Below are 19,756 nucleotides of genomic sequence, written 5' to 3' on the forward strand. Positions count from 1 at the left end.
AATCAAAAGCCTAAATTTAAATTTTCATTTAAGTATTTCTAAATAAAAATGGTTATGCACTGCCTCATAAGATTAAAGAACATTACATAAATAAGCTCAGAAAGGTTAAGTTACTTGCGCAAAGTCACAGGGCACTTAAGGGGCAGAGTCAAGTCTCCGCATACTCTTTCTCAAAAGCTATTAAAAAAAAAAAGAATATAACCAGCTCATCCGATTACCAGAAACTTATTTTCCTCATTCTTCCCTCAATTAATTCCTATTTTCCTCCAGAGCTCAGCTCAAGAAGACTCCCCCAATCCCGCGGGTCAGTCAAACCCCTTTATGATACACTCGCCTTCACAGCACAGAGCTCTTCATGGCACACCGCACCTTTACTGTCCGTTTCCCGGCCAGGTCCATGAAGACAGAGGCCATGTGTGTCCTCTGTGCCGGGCACTTTTTTTTTTTTTTAAGATTTTATTTATTTATTTGACAGACAGAGATCTCAAGTAGTTAGAGAGGCAGGCAGACCGGGGTCAGGGGGGCAGGCTCCCTGCTGAGCAGACAGCCGGATGTGGGGCTTGATCCCAGGACCCTGAGATCATGACCTGAGCCAAAGGCAGACGCTTAACCCATGGAGCCACCCAGGCGCCCCACGGCACTTTATTTTTACTTGTCGAGTAACCAAACTGATTTAGGAGAATTAACAATAACTGATGGTCACCTAGCCCCCACGGGACTTCGAGACCCTAAACTATCTTCTGACAGACGTGACAACAACAATTACATAAATTTTAATGTCCCAATCTCGTTGTAATATGCTCTAATTCTTGGGTAACTAAATATTCGTATCTGGGATCTGTTAATTCTCTATTAATCATGAGTGTTACGCAGGATACTACATCTTTTTCAAAACATTAAGGTATCAGCAAACTTTCACTCCAAAAAAATACAAGCCCAAGTCAAACTATAGCTTAAACGAACAACTAATTGTTCTCCTGGAACCTGAAGAGTCCAATTCTAGCCTAACAGTGAATTACAGTGTTTCCACCAAGACAGCCTACTATATTAATAAATTAAAACAATATTCTTTTTAAGATAAGATGCTTTGCTGCTTGAGTTACCAGTAGTTCCCAAAGCAAACAGCAGGGCTGGATTCATAAAAAGGATTTGAACTCCCCAAGTTGACCCACAGATTTAACATAATCCCTATTGATACCAAAACTGCCTTTTTTGCAGAAACTGACAAGCCAATCCTAATATTCACATGGAAATTCAAGAGACCCAGAATAGCCAAAACAATCTTGAAAGAGAACAGGATTGGGGGACCGACACTCCCCAATTTCAAAATGTAATTACAAACTTAACCGTAACTTAACCAGTAATCAAGACAGCGTGGTACTGGCATGAGAATGGACATACATATCAATGGATCAGAACCGAGACTCCCAACTTAAATTCACACACTTATGGCACACTGGTGTTTGACAAGAACGCCTAAAAACTGCAGCAGGGAAAGTACGGTCTTTTCAACAAACGAGACTGGGACAACTGGATATCCACATGCAAAAGAATGAAGTTGGAAGCCTACCTAACCTCACAAAATGACAAAAATTAACTCAAAATGAATCACAGACCTAAATGTAAGAGGTAAAACTATAAATCTCGGAAAACACAGGTATAAATCTTTATGACCTTCAGTTAGGCAATAGTTTCTTACTTACGACACCAAAGGCCCAAGCAACAGAAGAAAAACCAGATCCATTGAACTTGAAACTTAAAAATTTTTGTGCTTCAAAGGATACTATCACAAAAGTCAAAGAACAATACACAGAATGGGAGAAAATATCAGCACAGTGCACATCTGGTAAGGGATTGATATCCAGAATATACAAAGAACAGCTACAACCCAACAGCCAAACAAAAAAGAACTCAATTCATAAGTGGATAGAGGACTTGAACAAACATGTCTCCAGAGCAGATACACGATGGCTGATGAGCACATGGAAAGATGCTGAAGTCATTACTCATTAGGAAAATGCAAATCAAAACCACGAGAAGATACAACTTCATATGTACAAGAATGGCTATAATCAAAAAAACAGATAATAACAAGTGTTAGCAAAGATGTGAAGAAATTGGAACCTTCAAACACTGCTGGTGGGAATGTAATATAGTGCAGTCACTTTGGAAAACAGTCTGGCAGTTCCTGAAAAGCTAAGCACAGAGTTACCTCATGACCCAGCAATTCCACTCCTGGGTATATACCCAAGGAAACCAAAAACATACGTCCACACAAAAACTTGTATGCAAATGTTCAGAGTGGAATTATCCACAATAGCCATAAAGTAGAAATAACTCAAATGCCCACCAACTGATGAATAAACAAAATATAGTATAACTATAGATTACTGTATTATTCCCCCATAAAAGGAATGAAGTTCTCATATATACTACAACACAGACATACCTTAAAACCACTGTGCTTTGGGAAAGAAGCCAGTCATAAAAGGCCACACATTGTAGGATTCCATTTATATGAAATGTCCAAAAAAGGCACATCCATAAAGACAGAGAGTAGATGAATGATGACCTAGAACGGGGAGGAGGGAGGAATGGAGAGTTGCTACTAACAGGCAGAGGTTTTCTTGTGGAGTGGTGAAGATGCTCTAGAATTAGATAGTGGTGACGGTTACACAACAGTGTAAATATAATAAAAACCACTAAATTGTATATTTTAAAGGGCGAATTTTGAATTTTATCATAGATGAAGCAGACCTCAATAAAGTTGTTATTAAAAAAGGAATCAAATCCCTTTAACTACTAAAAACTACTTTGATGGTTTTATGTTTTTTTAAAACATTATACACTGGGCGCCTGGGTGGTTCAGTGGGTGAAGCGCCTGCCTTCAGCTCAGGTCATGGTCTCAGGGTCCTGGGATCAAGCCCCGCATCGGGCTCTCTGCTCAGCAGGAAGCCTGCTTCCCCCTCTCTCTCTCTGCCTGCCTCTTGGCCTACTTGTGATCTCTCTCTCTGCCAAATAAATAAATAAAATCTTAAAGAAATAAAAAATGAAACATTATATACCTCCAGGCGCCTGGGTGGCTCAGTTGGTTAAGAGTCCAACTCTTGACCTCAGCTCAGGTCTTGATCTCGGGGTCATGAGACGGAGCCCCACATCAGGCTCCATGCTGGCATTGGAGCCTACTAAATCAATCAATCAATCAATCATTATATACATTACTCTCTTGTTAAGCAGAACATACCAAGTACTACTTTTCTCAACGTACTCAAAGGTCATCACCGTAAGGCATCCGTCACTAGGCAGCTGCAGAGCACTGAGGGCATGCGCACTGCGGGCCCCTTACAGCCGTGCCCCGCCAGCATGACAAACCAAGAAAAACCAGCTCTGAGGCATGATGGGCAGATCAAGGAAAAGCCAAACAAGTGTGCTTCCCAGTGGCCGCACACACTTAAAGAGAGGCCATTCTGTTTCCTTCCCCCACACCACGTAGCGTCTCCCTTTCTCACTAAGGATGCGTGTTTCCAGGCTGTCGAGTGCAGTGGTTCACAGCGCAGAGAACAGGGAGGAAGCCCACTCGAGTATGTGACCAGTGGAAAACCTCAGAAGACACGGACCTCCCAAGCTGCCTTACTCTACCCGAGAACCACACGAGGCAAGGACCGCACAGACCATCTCATCCCAGGGCATCCCGCCTGCTTCACCACCAGTCACAGCACGGGTCCTGGGGCGGTTCCCACGCCCGGGGCTGACTTACTCCTTAACCACTGCCGGCCTCCTATCTGCAGCTACCGAGAAGTTTTCTCTTCTGAAAGTTTACTCCCGGGAGCAACCGAACAAAAGACGTCCATTTGGGAGTCAACAGCCTTTCTCCTTACGCTAACGCAGACAGAGCTGGGGGTGCCAGGGCCCCGTGCTACAGAACCTTCTCACACAATTCCCTCCGCCCGGCTGAGCAGTCGGCAGACCCTAACCACCTACAGACCCTAACCAACCCTCCTTCCTCGGCCAGGCCAGGACGAACGCCTGGCCTGTGGAAACAAAGCAACTGGCTGAGAGGAGTCAGTCCAATTCTCCGTCTGGAGTATTCCCAGTACGAACCCCGGGACTGGAGCCTGGCGATGGCGAGCACTGGCCCATGCAGGAGCCAAGCCTGGGGCCGCCACAGGCTATGGTGGAGCAGGGAAGCCACGTGCAAGCAGAGAGAGCTCATCCGCGAGGAGAAACACAAAGAGCAGCAGAGCTGGGAGCTGTGGCATCCCAGCAGAGACCCCAGCTCAGCCCACGGGGTCTCTGGAGGAAAAGCCTCCTGCCTCAGAGTCTCCAGGCGCAGCTCCCGAACCGTCTGGCTGCACTTCCGTTTCTGTCCTGGGAGGCAGAGAGTGCTCCTAGCTCTTCTCATACAGAAACCACCCTCCCTGAACTAACTCAACAGCTTGTGTTCCCTGCCCTCAAAACTGCTCTAAAGTAGGGCCTGTTACCTCCGTGACGTCGTGTCCTAGCATCCACTTTCCTGTAGAAATGAACTCAGGGCCTGATTACCATCATTTACTTCCTCTGTGTGTCTGTGATTGAGAGAGAGATTGACACATTATTTAAGGCACAACGCCTCACCCTGGGATAACGAAAATATTGTCAGATATTTACTGTTAGGCCCTTAAAGCTACTTTTCTCATTAGGTTTTGAACCCATCTGGAGTGTGGTGTGTATGCCTGTGTGTGTGTAGTAAACTGTACCTAAAACTTACCAATTAACCCTCTTTGAGGACACCATTTAGTGGCATTAAGTACATTCACACTGTTGCACACTGTCGCCACTCACCATTGTTGAATTTTAAAAGCATTCTGAAAATCAGGACTTGTCCATTCTTTCTAAACAAATGGTTTCTATTTATGCTCCTTCACCAAACGATAAGGGCGAAGCAGCTCCTGGAGGTGGTGCTGAGGCAGGCCCAGTGAAGCAGGTAGCCGGGAACACCCACAACCACTCAGAGCAGCACCAGAACAGCTAAATCCAGACATGGCCACGGAGGCTCGAGACTAAAAATCCCTGGAGAGGACAGATAACAGCTGTCAAGGATACTCAGCCAGCTAGAAAGGTTGCCACTATCACCAGATTTGCATCAGAAGACACCCGGACAGGCAGCAATGGGTCACACGTAGAATAATCAGGCTCAGTGGAGAAAGACGGATATTCCCTGCCTCCCAGGACGCTTGGAATAAATCTCTGGGCCTTGAATTTGGTCAAGTAATCTATGATCAATTTCTAGAGGACCCCTAGGAAGATAAACAAGTACTTCAAAAATGTTGAGTGCCCACTCACCACCTTCTGCTTGTTACAGCTTTCTTTTCAAACACAATGGCCACTACCAATAAAATTAAATCAGGAAGAAACCTCCATCAGAAGCTCTGTCAAGGCAAATGATACAACCGGCACATTTCCTAACAGCAGAGACAGTAAGGATAGGGCAGAGAATGTTGACAAGAACACCAGGAACTTTGGTAGGTAATCAGCTCACTTTAGGGTACAGGTTGAAATGGTGCCTCCTCCTACTTCCCCGCCATCTTGCTCCCCTTCAAGAACACCAGGAACTTTAACTTGACCCTCAGTACCTTTAAATATGAAAAAAAAAAAAAAAAAAAACTTCTAAAACACAAATGATGTTCAAGGCCTCTCCAAATGCCAGGCCTGCAGCATATGGAGTAGTATGCCCAAGAGAAGATCCTATTCGAGTGATTTTAGCAGACTCACCAAAACTCCCCAATCCACGAGTTCCTGGGGTTTTTTTTTTAAGATGTGATTGATTGATTGATTGATTGATTGATTTATGTGAGAAAAAGAAAGAAAGCCTGAGCAGTGGGGAGAAGCAGAGGGAGAGGGACAAGCAGACTCTGCACTGAGCACAGAGCCTGACACAGGGCTCCATCTCATGACTCCAAGATCATGACTTGAGCCAAAATCAAGAACCGGATGGTCAACTGACTAGGCCACCCAGGTGCCCCTCCATGAGTTTCTTACACAGGAAGAGTCATGTCTATGAATTACTGGCAATCCATACATTTCATAAAAGTTTTATCAACCAAGTCCAGAAAACACAACTAGAGAAATATACGTAAGACTACCTTAAACATAAAAGTCTGGGTTAGCAGACACCTCTTCACCCGTAATCGTCATGTAAGTCTATTTCTCCCAACTGTGAACTCTCCTCCACATTAGAGAGCTAAATGTGTCCTAGGGAACAACCAAGCAGAAGGAACATTTCTGAGCTGTGTATCCTTAACAAATTTGGTCATTTTTTTCCATTTTTTAAAGTAAGCATTTATGACCGGGATTAGACCTAAAAAGTCAAGGCCCCTACATACGCCAGGAAGAAGGCCCTTCGGTGACCACCGCTCACATCGCCCCTCCGCAGCCTGAGCCAACGACAGTAATTCTGGACCTGGAGCAAGTACCTCAGAAAGAGGAGACCCGGTTACCCAGGACAGAGCAGCTGCGCACGGGCGAAGCAGCAGACGGCAAACCCCTGACAGCCGACTTCACCGTCCATTAGCCGAAGTCAGGACGAGAAGAGACTTCAGAGTCAGCACCAGAACAACCCTTTAGCCAAGGCGGGAACCGTCTCGGACTTACTATCAACCAACTCAGTATCCGAGACCTCAAGTCAGGGAAAGCAGGATGAGAAGCTGTGCCAGGTCCAAGGGTGACGAAGGAGAATCTGGTGAGAAGAGAGGGTGGCGGGAGCCGGGGGATGAGGCTTCTAGCCCGGGGCCTACACAGGCGGCGGCAAGAACAGCAGGAATGACACGTCAGCTGGGCTCCCTGGGGCCACCGGCCAGGTTCCCGGCTGCGAAAGAGAAGAGCAGGAGCTGGGGGCCACCGGCCGGCTTGTGCTAAAAGCCACGCAGGACACCTAAAGCCTTCCGGAGCAGCGGACTCCTCCAGCAGCGCTCGACTGGGGCACGGCAGAACCGCGGCGAGGCTGACGGCACAAGCCGCCCGCCGCCCGCCTCCCGCCTCCCGCCGCCCGCGCGGCCCGAGCTCGGACGTCAGAACCCGGAACCGGCCGGCCGCCCGCAGCAGAACACAGCGCTGAACGTTACGGAACGTCTGCAGAGACCCTCTACCACGAGACACTCCTTTCTTCAACAGTATTTGCAATCAGATTCCTTCACAGAAATGATACGGAAATAATTTTAAAATGTCTTAGTTCTGAGGGAAAATTAGGATAAACACGAAGTCATCTTCAAATGCTTGTTCGCATCTACTTGCTCTTAACTTCTTCTCTTCCAGCACCTAAGGACAGAGGACGAAGCTCAAGGAGAGACCAGCCAGCGCGACCTAAAGGAGCCCAGAGCCAGCCAGGACGCGGGAGCCGCCGCCTCCGATAGCCTCGGGCTTGGAGAAGCCGCCGCGGGAGCAGCAGAGGCGTGAGCCAAGATGGCCGCCGTCTGACTCAGCCACTCCAACCACACGCGGTAGCCGAGCCACACGGGTTTCTAAACACAACCCGCTTTATTTCCAAAGGTTTCTTGGCAATTAAATATCTAGAAAGTCAACAAAGCCCCGAGAAGGCAGAGAAAACGAACTTTTCGAAAGCTCACCATTCATCAACTACAGGAGGCTTGGAAGATGCCACACGCTGGAGGCCCAGCCTCAAACCCGGCCCTGCAGAGGAAAACTCTGAATAAGATTTCTGCAGGAACTGCTCCCTCGCAGTCCGAAATGACAAGCAGCGACCTCCCTGCAGGACGAACGGGGCTCCATAGCGAGAGGGAGTCCCCCGGCGTGCTCTGGCCACCGCGGGGGAGAGGAGCCGGCCTCAGACCCCCTCCCCCACAGGGTGCAGAGGAACAGCTCTGGGCCAGGCCTGCGGGGTGCAGAGGAACAGCTCCGGCCGCTGGAAAGCTAAGTCCCCAGCAGCAGAGTCGCTGAAAATATTTCAAGAACAACACCGCGCCCTCCTCCCCCCCACCAAAAACATCCAAACGCATTCCAGAAGCCGTCGGAGGAGAACCTATTGCCAGGCCTCACTTCTGCAACAGAGCAGATGCTCCAGGTCACCCGAGTCACCCCCGAAAACGCTACTTTCCACCGAAGGAGCTGCAGCAGCGAGCGCCGAACTTCGGGGAGAACCAAACGGTAGTGTCAGTGTGCTCACAAAACCCACAAAATCATGAGGTAATTAAACCGACTGTTTTTAGGTTTCAATCTGTTTCACTAGAAACCCTGTCCAAGCTACACTGATGGAAATCAGCAGGGGCAACCAGAGCTCCATCAAAACAGCCCCGTATCTTATCTCCTGCGTTACCTTTTATCGCTGATTTATGGGCTGACTAATGGTAAACTGATCTGTGCAGGTGCCAGAAGTCAGTTCAGGAATACAAAACGGGAAAAGAGAGAAGAGCAGATTCATGAATGAAAATGCTGACGTCATAGTTCAGCTCCCAGCAGTCAGGGGAGTCAGTGAAGAAACAGTGGACCTTTTGGGATGTTAAATGAGCACTCATTTAGGAAAGGAGATGAAAGAGAAGAAGCCTTTGCTCAGGACAGGGAGTTAGAAAAACAGAGAAAAAGAGAAAAAGCTATATTAACCTTGTCCCCAGAGCAAAAATGAAAACCGCACAATGTGCACACCACAAACAAGCATAACTTCTAAACCATGGAACAGCTTCATGGTCTCCTTAAAAGTAGTAGTTTGTAAAAATATGGTTAGCGCATCTCTAAGTAAAATACAGTCCCATCCCCACCTTAAATCTTCCTCCATCACATTCAAAAAAAGAGCACAGGATAACAGTTTGAGTTCTTCACTGAAAATTACCTGGCACAGCCACACCACACCTAATTTTAACCAATTCTGAATCTAATGGGGTGGGGCTCAATGACCTCAGGCAAGCTACTAGAATTTTTATGTGCGAGGGGAAAAAAACGCTTTTATCTAATGATGTAATATAAACTAATAAAAAAAGAGATTATAAAAATTTGATTTACTTAGAACTATTAAAAGCGGCTAGTGGTGTGGATTGTTCACATTTTTCATCTTTTGGCAGGGCTGAAAATACAACCGGTAATACAAACTTATGTAAAGTTTAGACACGATTTCCCAAAATCCTTTTACTAAGGACACGTAAGTCACTGATTCCTAGATGCCTAACACTTCCCAGGAAATTTATTACATTATTACATTCTTAGAAAATAAGTGACCCCCCAGATCCCTAGTAACCTCTGCAAAGCACAACACTACAAGGACATCCTCTCTTCCTTACCATTCATGTGGCTTAAAATAGCCATTCACCCAAAATGGGATTTTTTTTTTTAATTTAAGCAATAAACAATTTTGCCAATAAACATTTTAAAAAGAAGATCTTATTAAGTTAAAATGCAAACACACCGGTTTTATCTGTAAATCTAAAATGTTAAAAGAGATCATCTCACATTTCCACCACAAATATCTTTGATAGAACATCACTACCCCCTTGTGGATTTGCAATAAAAAATCCTTATCTTTTATGTTCACTTTTTAAATATTTCATTCTGAACTTCCATTAAAGTTTACATTTTCTTCACTAAGGAGGGTTATTTTATTCCAATTACCTTTTTAAAAAGAGAAAAAAACACCTAACATTTTAAAATAATCAATCCCATCAGCTTCTTAGCATCTCCACGTTGGGGAGTGCTCTTCAGACAAAAGCTGTGTGTGCCGATTTCAACATGGTACCCATGCCAACACCCCATTTTTCCTTAGAATATCCAAGATTACACTTCCTATCATCGCTGTAGATGATCTTCAATGATAAATGGGTAATTTCTTCACTAGCACATCATTTTTCTGTTTTATAATTTCACATTTTATACCAATTTCTTTTTATTGCTTCCAAATGGTTTGATATCCAAGTACCCCAGAAAACCAATGGGGCACGTACATCCTCAGAAATAACTTTCAAGAATTAAAAACCAAATCTGAGTTTCAAAATGATTAATTCTTGATTGTATTACTATACTTTCAAAAATGCTTCCTGGCACTCTAAATCAAGTCCAATGAAGGGGAAAAAAAAGATAACACCTGTTTTTCAAAACTAGAAAGAAAGGCTTTGTTTTTCTCTCTTTGTTTTTTAGTTGCAGTTGTACCCGCAGATCATTCTAATAAAACACAGATACATCTTGTTAAACGCATACTGTAAAAAAGATTAAATAAACTTAAACATCTGGTTTATCACGTGTTACAGACACCAGGCTTTGCTTAGAGTAGAAATCGTCTCTAAAGCAATGTGTCAGCTACAGAGTAAGCCTGAGCCCTGCCTAGTCCCAGTGCCATTACTGGGCGTGAGCTCCCCATCTGCCCACAGATGGGGCACACAAAAGTAGGAACACAGTAACTTACTATTATTATGAGAAGTAAACCCCAGTTCTCGTTCCAATGGTTAGATGAAAATAAAGGAGGAAAACAACCCACTTTGCAAGTGTTCTTAAGTAACTAAATACACAATCTCACCTCAGGGGACAGATAAGAAAAAAACGAAAGATACAATGTGTGGTCTGCAGCTAACTGACTGAAAAAGCTATGTGTTCCAGAGGCTCTCACAGGGCCGCCCCACTGAATACTGTATACATAAAAAGCACCAATTAAGCAATATGTCCAAAGCTAGTGACACAACTGTACAGCAGAGGCAGTCAGAGTTGGCCTTCGCAGTTGGCTTTTTGGGGATTTTGTTATGATTGTGGTTTGGGGACTTTTTTTTTTTTTTTGGAGAGAAGGTGGGGGAAGATACTTCAGATGACACTAGAAGTAAAATTACTGGTGAGAGTAATGCCACTTAATTGGTCTCCAAGCAGTAACGTATTTAAAACCATTAAGAACTCAGATCCAAACAGTTCTTCAAGGCACATCATTCTGTACACTTGGAACTACAGGACCACACTGCAGAGGACAGACCGAGGAACACAGCCCCAGACCAGCACATCTCCCTCGCAGTCACTTTCTGGGAAGTCTCAGGCCAGGATATGTTACATGACTTGAAAGGCCTGGCTAAATCTGAAAAAAAATAAAATAAAGTGTGACTGCACTTTCTCCAAATGAGTAAAGGACTCGTATAGAAGAGAACATCCAACTCTATTAAGAATGAGCACAATACTGGGGTGAATGCATTAGAATCATTTAAAAAATAGCTCTGGCCATTCCGTCTCATGACACGTCTATTCGCTGAAAGTAAATAAACAATCTTCTAAAAAAAGAGAGAGAGACGAAAGGGAAGTAATATGGCTGACACTTGGCCTCTCTTTGCAATGGGGTACCTAGTACTTTTCAGTCCAGGGTAAAGAGCTAAAAAATGCTCAGGAAGGATTACCAATCCTTATCCAAGGAGGCCCGTGACCTTCCACAAGCAATGGCTCTCAAAGCAGAAAGATGCAATACAACCGCAGAAATACACAGCCATCATACTGATGGGGGGGAGGAAAACACCTTTCACTTTGTCCCTCCATATACAAATCAGGATTGCTGCCTACTGTCAACACACACAGAGAAACACTGTCCTTACCAACACATGACAAACGCCTTGGGATGGAAGACAGTCACAGCTGACAGAACGGCAACACATCTTAATGACAGGACTGACGGACACGACATCTAAGGGTGGTGCAAAATACAGGGGTTGGATAATGTCTGGTCAACCTATATCCTGAACCTGATCGGGTGCGCAAAAAAAAAAGAAAAAGGGTGGGGGGGGGGGGGGAGAAGAAGAACAAGAGGAAGAAGGAGAGAGGAAGATTACACACTATAACCTGGTAAAGAGAGTGAATGACCATGCAACCCAAGTCATGTTATGTGGACAAAGAAGGAGAACACAGGAACCCTCCCTAGTCTCACCCTCAAACACCAAAGACTACAGCTAATATGACACTAACATCAGAAGACCCCCCATCTCCTTGTGAATGAAGGTCCCAAATGAAGTAGTGTACTTGTTGGCTCGGCCCAAAGAAATTTACGATTATCAAGCCAAAGAGACAGAAGGAAAACCAGCTAAATGCAGCAAAAACAAATTTCCAAAATCCTACATGAGGAGTCCCAGATGCCAGAAGGACCCAGCGTTTCGCCCTGGGATGCTATCCACTTACAAATACTACTATCAACCCTGGCCTTGTGGCTTAAACCCCATTTCATCCCTCTAGCCTTAGGGAGACAGAGTGACGCTGCCCCTTACTACAGGACGAAAGGAATGGTGAGCATCACCCTTTAGTAAAGACAGAAAGACTACAAATACAGTACACCTGCAGGTACTTTTTTATAATAATGACAAGGGCAATAAGGAAACTTCTTCATATGGGAAAGAAAAAGAGGTAGGACTTAGGTCATCTGGAACATCAAAAACAGGGAGGATAAGTGATTCTAGAAGATACAGAACATTTTAGAAAATGATCTGTTATAATGGAAACAAACATCACCTATCACCACAAAAAAACCTTCAGTCATATATTCACATGAATAAAGGACACTGTCAAACCACATCCTGTAACAACCCTAAACGAGAGTTCTTAAGCGTAAAATACTAGAACTGGTTTCTACAAACACTGTGGAGGGGAAATCCGATTTAATACAGAATGAAAAAAAGTGTATTTCAGGTTAATTTTTTATTACTACTGTCATTCCGTATACCAAACCTACATCCAGACATAATCAGAGGCAATTTACTCCCCCCAAAAGACAAGACACAAATAAAAGTACTACTAAAGAAAGCATAAAGTATTAGAAGTCACATCATAAACAAAAGCAGTCATAATTTATATCAGATACCTAGCCTCTAGCCTAAGAATGGTCACTACAATTAGGCATAAATTTAGATATAACACTTGGCAGCAAAAATATAACAGCATCTCATACAGTTCTTACTATCTGAGGATATGAAACATACCAGTTCGTCCTAAGAGGAAATTATTTTTCTATCCCTTCCTCCTATAAAGGATGCATTTGATTTTATGTTCTACACAATACCTAGCATGTTCCATACAATACCTGGTATGCTGCTGTTCAAATGTTAAAACAAGCATTCCAACCAACCGTGTATCTAAGTGACCTAAAAGTTAAGCCTAGCCATTTTTAAAAGAAGATTGACCTTACTTTTTTCTACATACACCCTACACACAGTCTGAGGGAAAGCTGTTAAATGCCTCTCACGCTGCCTTCCACCCACTCCAACACCCCCAGTCCTACAGGGAGGGGTAAGAGTTCAGTGGGATAGTACACCATTCGAGTATATTTTTGTAAGATTACAATCCAAACAATTAAAGTTCAGAAAAGAATTCCTTAAAAGAATATATGAAAAGACAAGCACAAGAGACACTGAAATGTCATCCACCCTGAGAGACCTCAAGCAGTCACATCACCACCACAGGTCCCTGCACAGAACAGACGCTCAGCGACCGTCTCCAGAACGAATCCGCCCAGTGATGGAATACGGGGCCCAAAACAGCTTCTCTCCAGAAGGACAAATTCAAAGGTCTCCCAAAGGAGGCAAAAGACACAACTACGAGGAGAAAGAAAAAGAACGTGAGAATCGCCTTCTATTGCTTTTCCCATAAGGAAATTGGGAAGTACAACTGCGCACAAGGAGGTGTTTTCCTGAATGCTGGGAAGTGGGAAATGAAGAACGGCCCGCAGCAAGGACGGAGTGGTTAAAACATATATATACACAGTTAAGCCACAAGATGGGCTACCTCAGAAGCAGTCGGGAAACGGCAATCCCACCAGGCACGTGTGCTACAGCCAGCACAAAAAGAACTAAAATAAGGCCACCTGACACCGAACAGGCTACTTCAGAGGCGAGGCCGAAACACTAAAGAAATGGAAACACATGGGTAAGCAAGATGTATAAATACGTCTCGGAGAACAAGAGCAGCCCTACTCTTTCGGAAAGGAAACTCCAAACCAACCTGACCTTGAGTAGAGGCTGCTGTGTGCACGTCAACACCAGGAATCCGCTAACCGGTAAGACAGGGAAACCCAACATTTAAGAGCGGGAGAAGTCAGGTCTTCAAGACGACCAGGGAAGAGAGGTCCCATAAGTCACCCAACCTTGTCCAAAAAGCTGGAGGTGAGGGCTGAGGTGGAGGAGAGAGTGATGTTCTAACAAAAAGATGTAAGAAAGAAAAGTCCTTAAGAGAACCCATCTGGCAGGCCTAACGCCCAGAGAACAGCGTGCAGTGGACGAGGAAGAGGGAAAAGCTGATTTTCCGTAACCAACGGGGTGAATGACACGGAAAGCACAACCACATTTAACTCAGAAAAGAGTCCAACTTTACACACTAACCTCAGGTGCTCCGGTGACCCTTTCATTGTCCTTCCATTGCCCGCTGTGCAGAACACCTGATTAGCAGAGGAGACCCAGAGAGGCAGTCGGCGGCAGGCAGAAGGACAGGAAAGGATCCACGATGGGAAGGGAGATGGGAACACTCACTCTCCTACGAACACCCCAACATCTACAGCAGGTACTCAACTCTCTTCTTCCAAAGGTCATTAATACCATACCCTAAAAATACACAATTCCATCAAGCTGAGCATAGATACAGACACAACAACAACAGTATAAAAACATAGAAAAAAGGGAAAGCGAGCTTAAAAGTGCTACTTTGGGGCAGTGGATTTTATGCTCACTGGGTAACTCCATATTACCTGAAGGGCAAAGTCTCGAAGTCAAAGCCTAATGCTGACCAAGTCTCCAAATCCCCTTGCCTCCCTTACTTGGTACTCCAGGTGGAGCGATTCCTTGCTCCAAAAATGCTTAATGGTCCAAATGCTCAGTCTGACGAGCTCACTGGGGAGAATGAGGCTCTACACTCAGCCTGACAAAAAGTGAGACTTTTTGCTGCTGAGTGACAGCAGCGAGCAGCCATTCCAAGCTCAGTGAGGGGAGTGGGGCCCCACAGGAAGCTCCATCATGACCCTGCCCCAGAGCCAAACCTGCGAACTGTGATACTCAGGACAAACCTGGACAACAGCCCCTCCCACCCTTCGATGAAGTGTCACAGGCCTTCCCAAAGGTACCTTTTCCTAACATGTACAACCTCTCTCAATTATTTAAATGGCCAAAATAAAACAGCGACATATTTATGGCTGCTCATTCCTAGTTCTGTCACAGAAATACATACTCTTATCCCCTCCTATTGATGCCCCAAATACATGAAACCTCTTTCCCATACCCAGCAGTAAAGACATCAAGATGAGAACTTTTCATCCTACGAAAAATCAAGCAGAGACTACTGCCCCTGAATTCAGAATGCCTAAGTTTGGGTGTGCATCAGCAAGGCTGTACACTTCTTGTATTCGGGGACTTGGTGAACATTCAGGATGTCATTCTGCTTATTCAGTACAATACAAATGACAAATGAGAGAGTGGTAAAAATTGGCCATTTATCAATGAGTTTTCTGAATCTTCTAAACCTGAAGAGTTACCAACAACAGTAATATATATTCATACTGGTACACGTCAAGGTCCCTACGTACACGCAGAATGCAGAGCTAGCCATGTAACCCTTCCAACTTATGGTGTGTAAGTGACAGATGTGATTTTGTCTTTTAACGCATACCTACATGTGTATATATACAAACAAATGCATGGCATCGTGTTTTTCGCCAAAAGAGAACCAGAGCAGTCCAAAAAAAAATAGAAAGCACCCAAATTTCCCCTTCACCTGAAAGCTACAAGATTAAAAAAAATGTTCAGATCCCATGAGAGACAACACGAGGCCAAAGGAAGGTTCTAGTACAACAAGAAGCACACTAGCAACCCCTTCCCGAACGGCACGTGGGCGACATGAGTGTCTACACTCCCTTTTCTAGATGGAAAGGCATATGGCTTCTTCTTACCCAGCCAACATGAATACAATTTAAGAAAATCAGAAAAAGTCAAGGTAACAGGCTCACTAAATATGGCTGACTGGGAAACAGAAGCCATAAGGAGGATATGGGTTCTCTTAAAAAAGAAATGGGAAGTTTATTTCCAGGGAAGGTTCAAAAACTCTTGAATGCAGGATGTACAAAGTCAGGTTCTAACTGCACAGAAGACAGTGATGGGAACACCAAAAAACAACGGCACAATACCACGTTCTTGGTGGGGAAGCGTCAACTGGTGAACGCCGTCCCTATTTCAGAGGCAAGAGTGAAATGGAAGCAAAAACAGGCCCTTGGGTGATCACCGTATCCCCCTTAGCCGAGTACTAGGCACAATGGAAGCCCTGCCCTACATCTGATCAGGGCCCCTAGCCTCACCCAGACAAGAAACTCTGAAGACAGAGAACATGTTAGGGGAGCTGGCCAAATGGGGAAAGGAGCACTAGAATGTCCAGTTTCTCCCCTAAGAAAAAGAGGGCAACTCAAAGGGTATTCAGGAAATGAGCTCACCCTAACCCGGGAAAGTGTGCAGAGAGTATGCCTAATCTGTAAGAAGTATCTGCTTTCCTATTTAGAAATGACTTCAGAGCTGCACAGGCCCCCACTACCCTCTGGGTGAGAGAAGAACAGGGGGAGCCCGAGTCCCCTTGTCCTGGCTTAAAGGGTCAGTAGATGGTGTGCAGAGGCCCCAGAAGATTGCACAGAAGACGGGAGGTTGAGACAGACCCCTCTGCCAAAGAAGGATCAGGGTCACAGAAGGTAAAGGGCAAGGGAGTATGGAGAGCCTCACTTGCCATAGAAACGGAGACCCCACCCTCCTGGCTGTGAGGGGTGCAAGGGCAGGAGTAGGATGGGAACGGCTGCTAGGGGCGGGGATGCTGCGCAGGCCCCCTTCCCAGGCAGGGAAGGGGGAGGGGTCACACGAGGCCCTTCTGCCCGGGGACGCTCAGGAGGGGGTCCCCCTGGCGGGGAGAAGCACGGGGACCCCCGCCGGCTCTGGGAGGCGCCCACGGGGCTCCAGGGTGATGCTGGACTGAGTCCGCCTGGCCCTGCCGCCCGAGAGCCACCGGCGGCGGGGCTGAGCGCCGACCGTGCCCCCGACGGGGACCGGCCCGGGGCAGCGGGGCGCGGGGCCGGAGGGGGCCTGAGGCGGATAAACTTTCCGCCCCGCGGCCCCCACCGAGCCCGGCTCGGGGGGCGGGGGCCGCGCCGGGCCCTGGAGCGGCGGGGATGCCCGGTCCGGGTGGGGGAGGCGCCGGCCCTCCCTCCGCCGGCTCCTCCTCCTCGCTGGGCCCGGCCCCCGCCCGCCGGCCCCCCGCCCCTCCGGCCCCAGCCCGCCCCCGGGTGGGGGTGTGCGGCGCCGCGCTCCGCCGCCCGGCGAGTCACCTCAGGACCCGGCCGCGCTCCGCCCCCCCACCCACCGCCCCCTCCCCGGCCCGGGGCGCCCGCCCGCCCGCCGCCGCCGCCGCCGCGCCCCCGCGCTCCCGCCCGGCGCCGCCGATGCCCGGGATGTCCGGCGGGGCCGGGTCCCGCCGCCCGCCGCGCCGTCCCCGGCCCCTCACGCGCCGGCTCTTACCTTCCGGCTTGTTTTCGGCAGCCATTTCCCCTCCGCGCGCCACATCCTCCTCCTCCTCGCGACCGGGACCCCGAGCGCGCGCCTCGTACCGCCGCCGCCGCCGGCCCAGCCACCCCGCCGCCGCCGCGCACCCGCCCTGGCCCCGCCCCGCGGCCCACGCACTGCGCCTGTTGGGCCGTACGGCTGCCACTCATAGTGCCCGCCACCAATCGCCCCGCACCAGGGGTCTCACTACTCTCCGGGAGGAGCGTCCTATCCGCCCGGCCCATTGGCTGGTCACCACCCAACGGAATGAAAGGATTGGTCAAGAATCAACGCCCCCTCCCCACCCACTCCCAGGAAAGCCCGCCTTCCAGACCTAAACAAAGCTTCCCAGTGGCCAGAGCCGGAAAGAACTGCCCAGTTAGGACAGAGCCGACACGGAATATTTCCTCGAGGCCGAGACGTGGCGCTTTGATTGGGCGTTACTACAGTGTTTCCCAGGCCGTCCAGACCAATCAAAGGGGGTTCCCGGAACTCGGGAGCGGCGAAGGGAAGCCCCGCCCCCGAGCGTGACCGTCAGGAGGAAGGCGCTCGCTCATTGGTGCGCTGGGGCTTTTCCCGCGTGCTCCCGGGGCTGAAGGACGTTCCCGGGGAAGCCGCTGCCGGCGCGTGGGGTCCCTGTGGCAGTGGAGGACGCGGCGGGATCTCCGGAATCCCGCGGCCTGCCGCCACCCGGCGGCAGCGGGGCCCGGGGCTTCGGGGTGGAGGTCGGCCGGGCGCCGTGCTCGGAGCCGGCTGGCCCGGGAGTCCGGGCGTCGCTGCCGGCCGTGGGGGAGGGGCGCGTCTCTCCAGGCCCCGCCCCTTCCCCCTCCCCCCCGGCCCCGGCCCCGGCGCCCCGCCCCCACCCCGGGCGCCCGCGCCGCCGCGGCCCCTCTCGCGGGTGCCCGGCCCGCCCGTGCCCGCCGGTGCCCGCCTTCCGCTGCCCGCCTCCGGTGTGCTCCGTTGTCCCCTTTTCTAGCGGCTTAAAATACTGAAACTTTATTTTGGTCACGTTGACCATGTGACCCGCAGAGCCGATGACTCATAAGTGCCTGTCCCAGGATGAGGCCGCCGGAGGCAATCTCGGAGCAGCGCCGGCCCGGAGGGCGACACAGGCCGAGTCTCCTTCCGTCCCGGGCGCACGGTCGGGGCTCTTCCCGGCGAAGCTGCCGGCGCCCGCCGCACGCGCGCCTAGGGGAGGCCCGCCTGGAAGAGGTCGGGAGCCTCCTGCGGGGGACGGACGCGCCGCTGCGGCTGCCCTGCAAGTCCGAGTCCGCCCCGCGCTCCGGTGCTCGGTGCACGGAGCAGCCCGGAGCCACGCGAGGTGGCCGGGAGGGAGAGGCCTCCGGCGGGAGAAATTCAGCACCCGCGCACGTGGGCAGGCGGTGCCAGAAACAAAGGAGAGGGCAGACACCTCCAAGTTAGAGGGGGGAGAAAAGTTGCAGAAGCAGAACTCCAGCCCCTCTGGGTGCGTCTTGTGTGGCTGGCAGTGGGAACGTCTCATCCCTCGGCTGTGCAGAATCAGCGCAAGGTCCCCGCTGGAGGATATGGGCGTTGAGATCTGAATGTCAAAGTGAATTCTGTGCCAGTCCTAACAACATGCGTTCTTTTTCTAGTGTTCACAAGTACCCAAATCTCAAGTTTTCCAGAAATAAAGATGTCCCAAAAGAATGTTTTGTATTAGACACTCGCTCTTCAACAAACTTTAATTTTATGAGCCTCAAAAAATGCAAAATTTTGACAACTAGGGTACAATACTTTATCGATCGACATCCTTAATAGTACCTATGTTGACGATTGGGGTAGTGAAACGTTCCTGAAAGCGCTGGTGGCATTGAAAATTAGTATAACCCTTTTGAAAAGCAATTTTACTGTAGGTATTAAAAGCCATAAAAAACGTCTGCATCTTTTGACCCAGTAATCTTACTTCTGGGAATCTATTCTAAGGAAATAACACTAAATGCCAAAAAAGCTGTATGTGTGAAGGTACTCACAGGATCACTGTATTTATTACAACAACAATTTGGAAGCATCCTAAGCATGCTAATGTTGGATATTTACTTAGGACGTTGTGTTAGGGCCACAGACATCAAAAAGAAAAACTTAACCATTGCTACGTGAGGGGGAAAAAATTATTCAAAATTATGATGTTCATGTATTATATATACATGAGGGTACTAGCTCCAAAAAACTTCATTTTGTAAAAAGACCGATACAAAATACACCCAAGAAATAATATTTGGCTGATGGGGAGTTTTGTTTTCTCCTGTCCCTATTTT

At 48.0% G+C, this 19,756-nt stretch overlaps 1 protein-coding gene across 14 annotated transcripts in view; it reads right to left on the minus strand.

Moving 5' to 3' along the window:
* CAMTA1 (calmodulin binding transcription activator 1) overlaps positions 1 to 17,572 on the minus strand; it is an 818,028-nt gene extending 800,456 nt beyond the window's left edge. For all 14 annotated transcript variants that reach the window (XR_006817665.1, XM_045998968.1, XM_045998958.1 and 11 more), the window contains exon 1: positions 17,457 to 17,572. Coding sequence is in view for 13 of the 14 variants with exons in the window: in XM_045998968.1 (XP_045854924.1) it covers positions 17,457 to 17,501 (45 nt within the window). In the remaining variant the exon portion in view is untranslated. The remainder of the gene's footprint in view (positions 1 to 17,456) is intronic.
* Positions 17,573 to 19,756: the final 2,184 nt, after the last annotated feature.

The sequence above is a fragment of the Meles meles genome, chromosome 1, assembly GCF_922984935.1.
Source record: "Meles meles chromosome 1, mMelMel3.1 paternal haplotype, whole genome shotgun sequence".
Lineage (NCBI taxonomy): Eukaryota > Metazoa > Chordata > Mammalia > Carnivora > Mustelidae > Meles > Meles meles.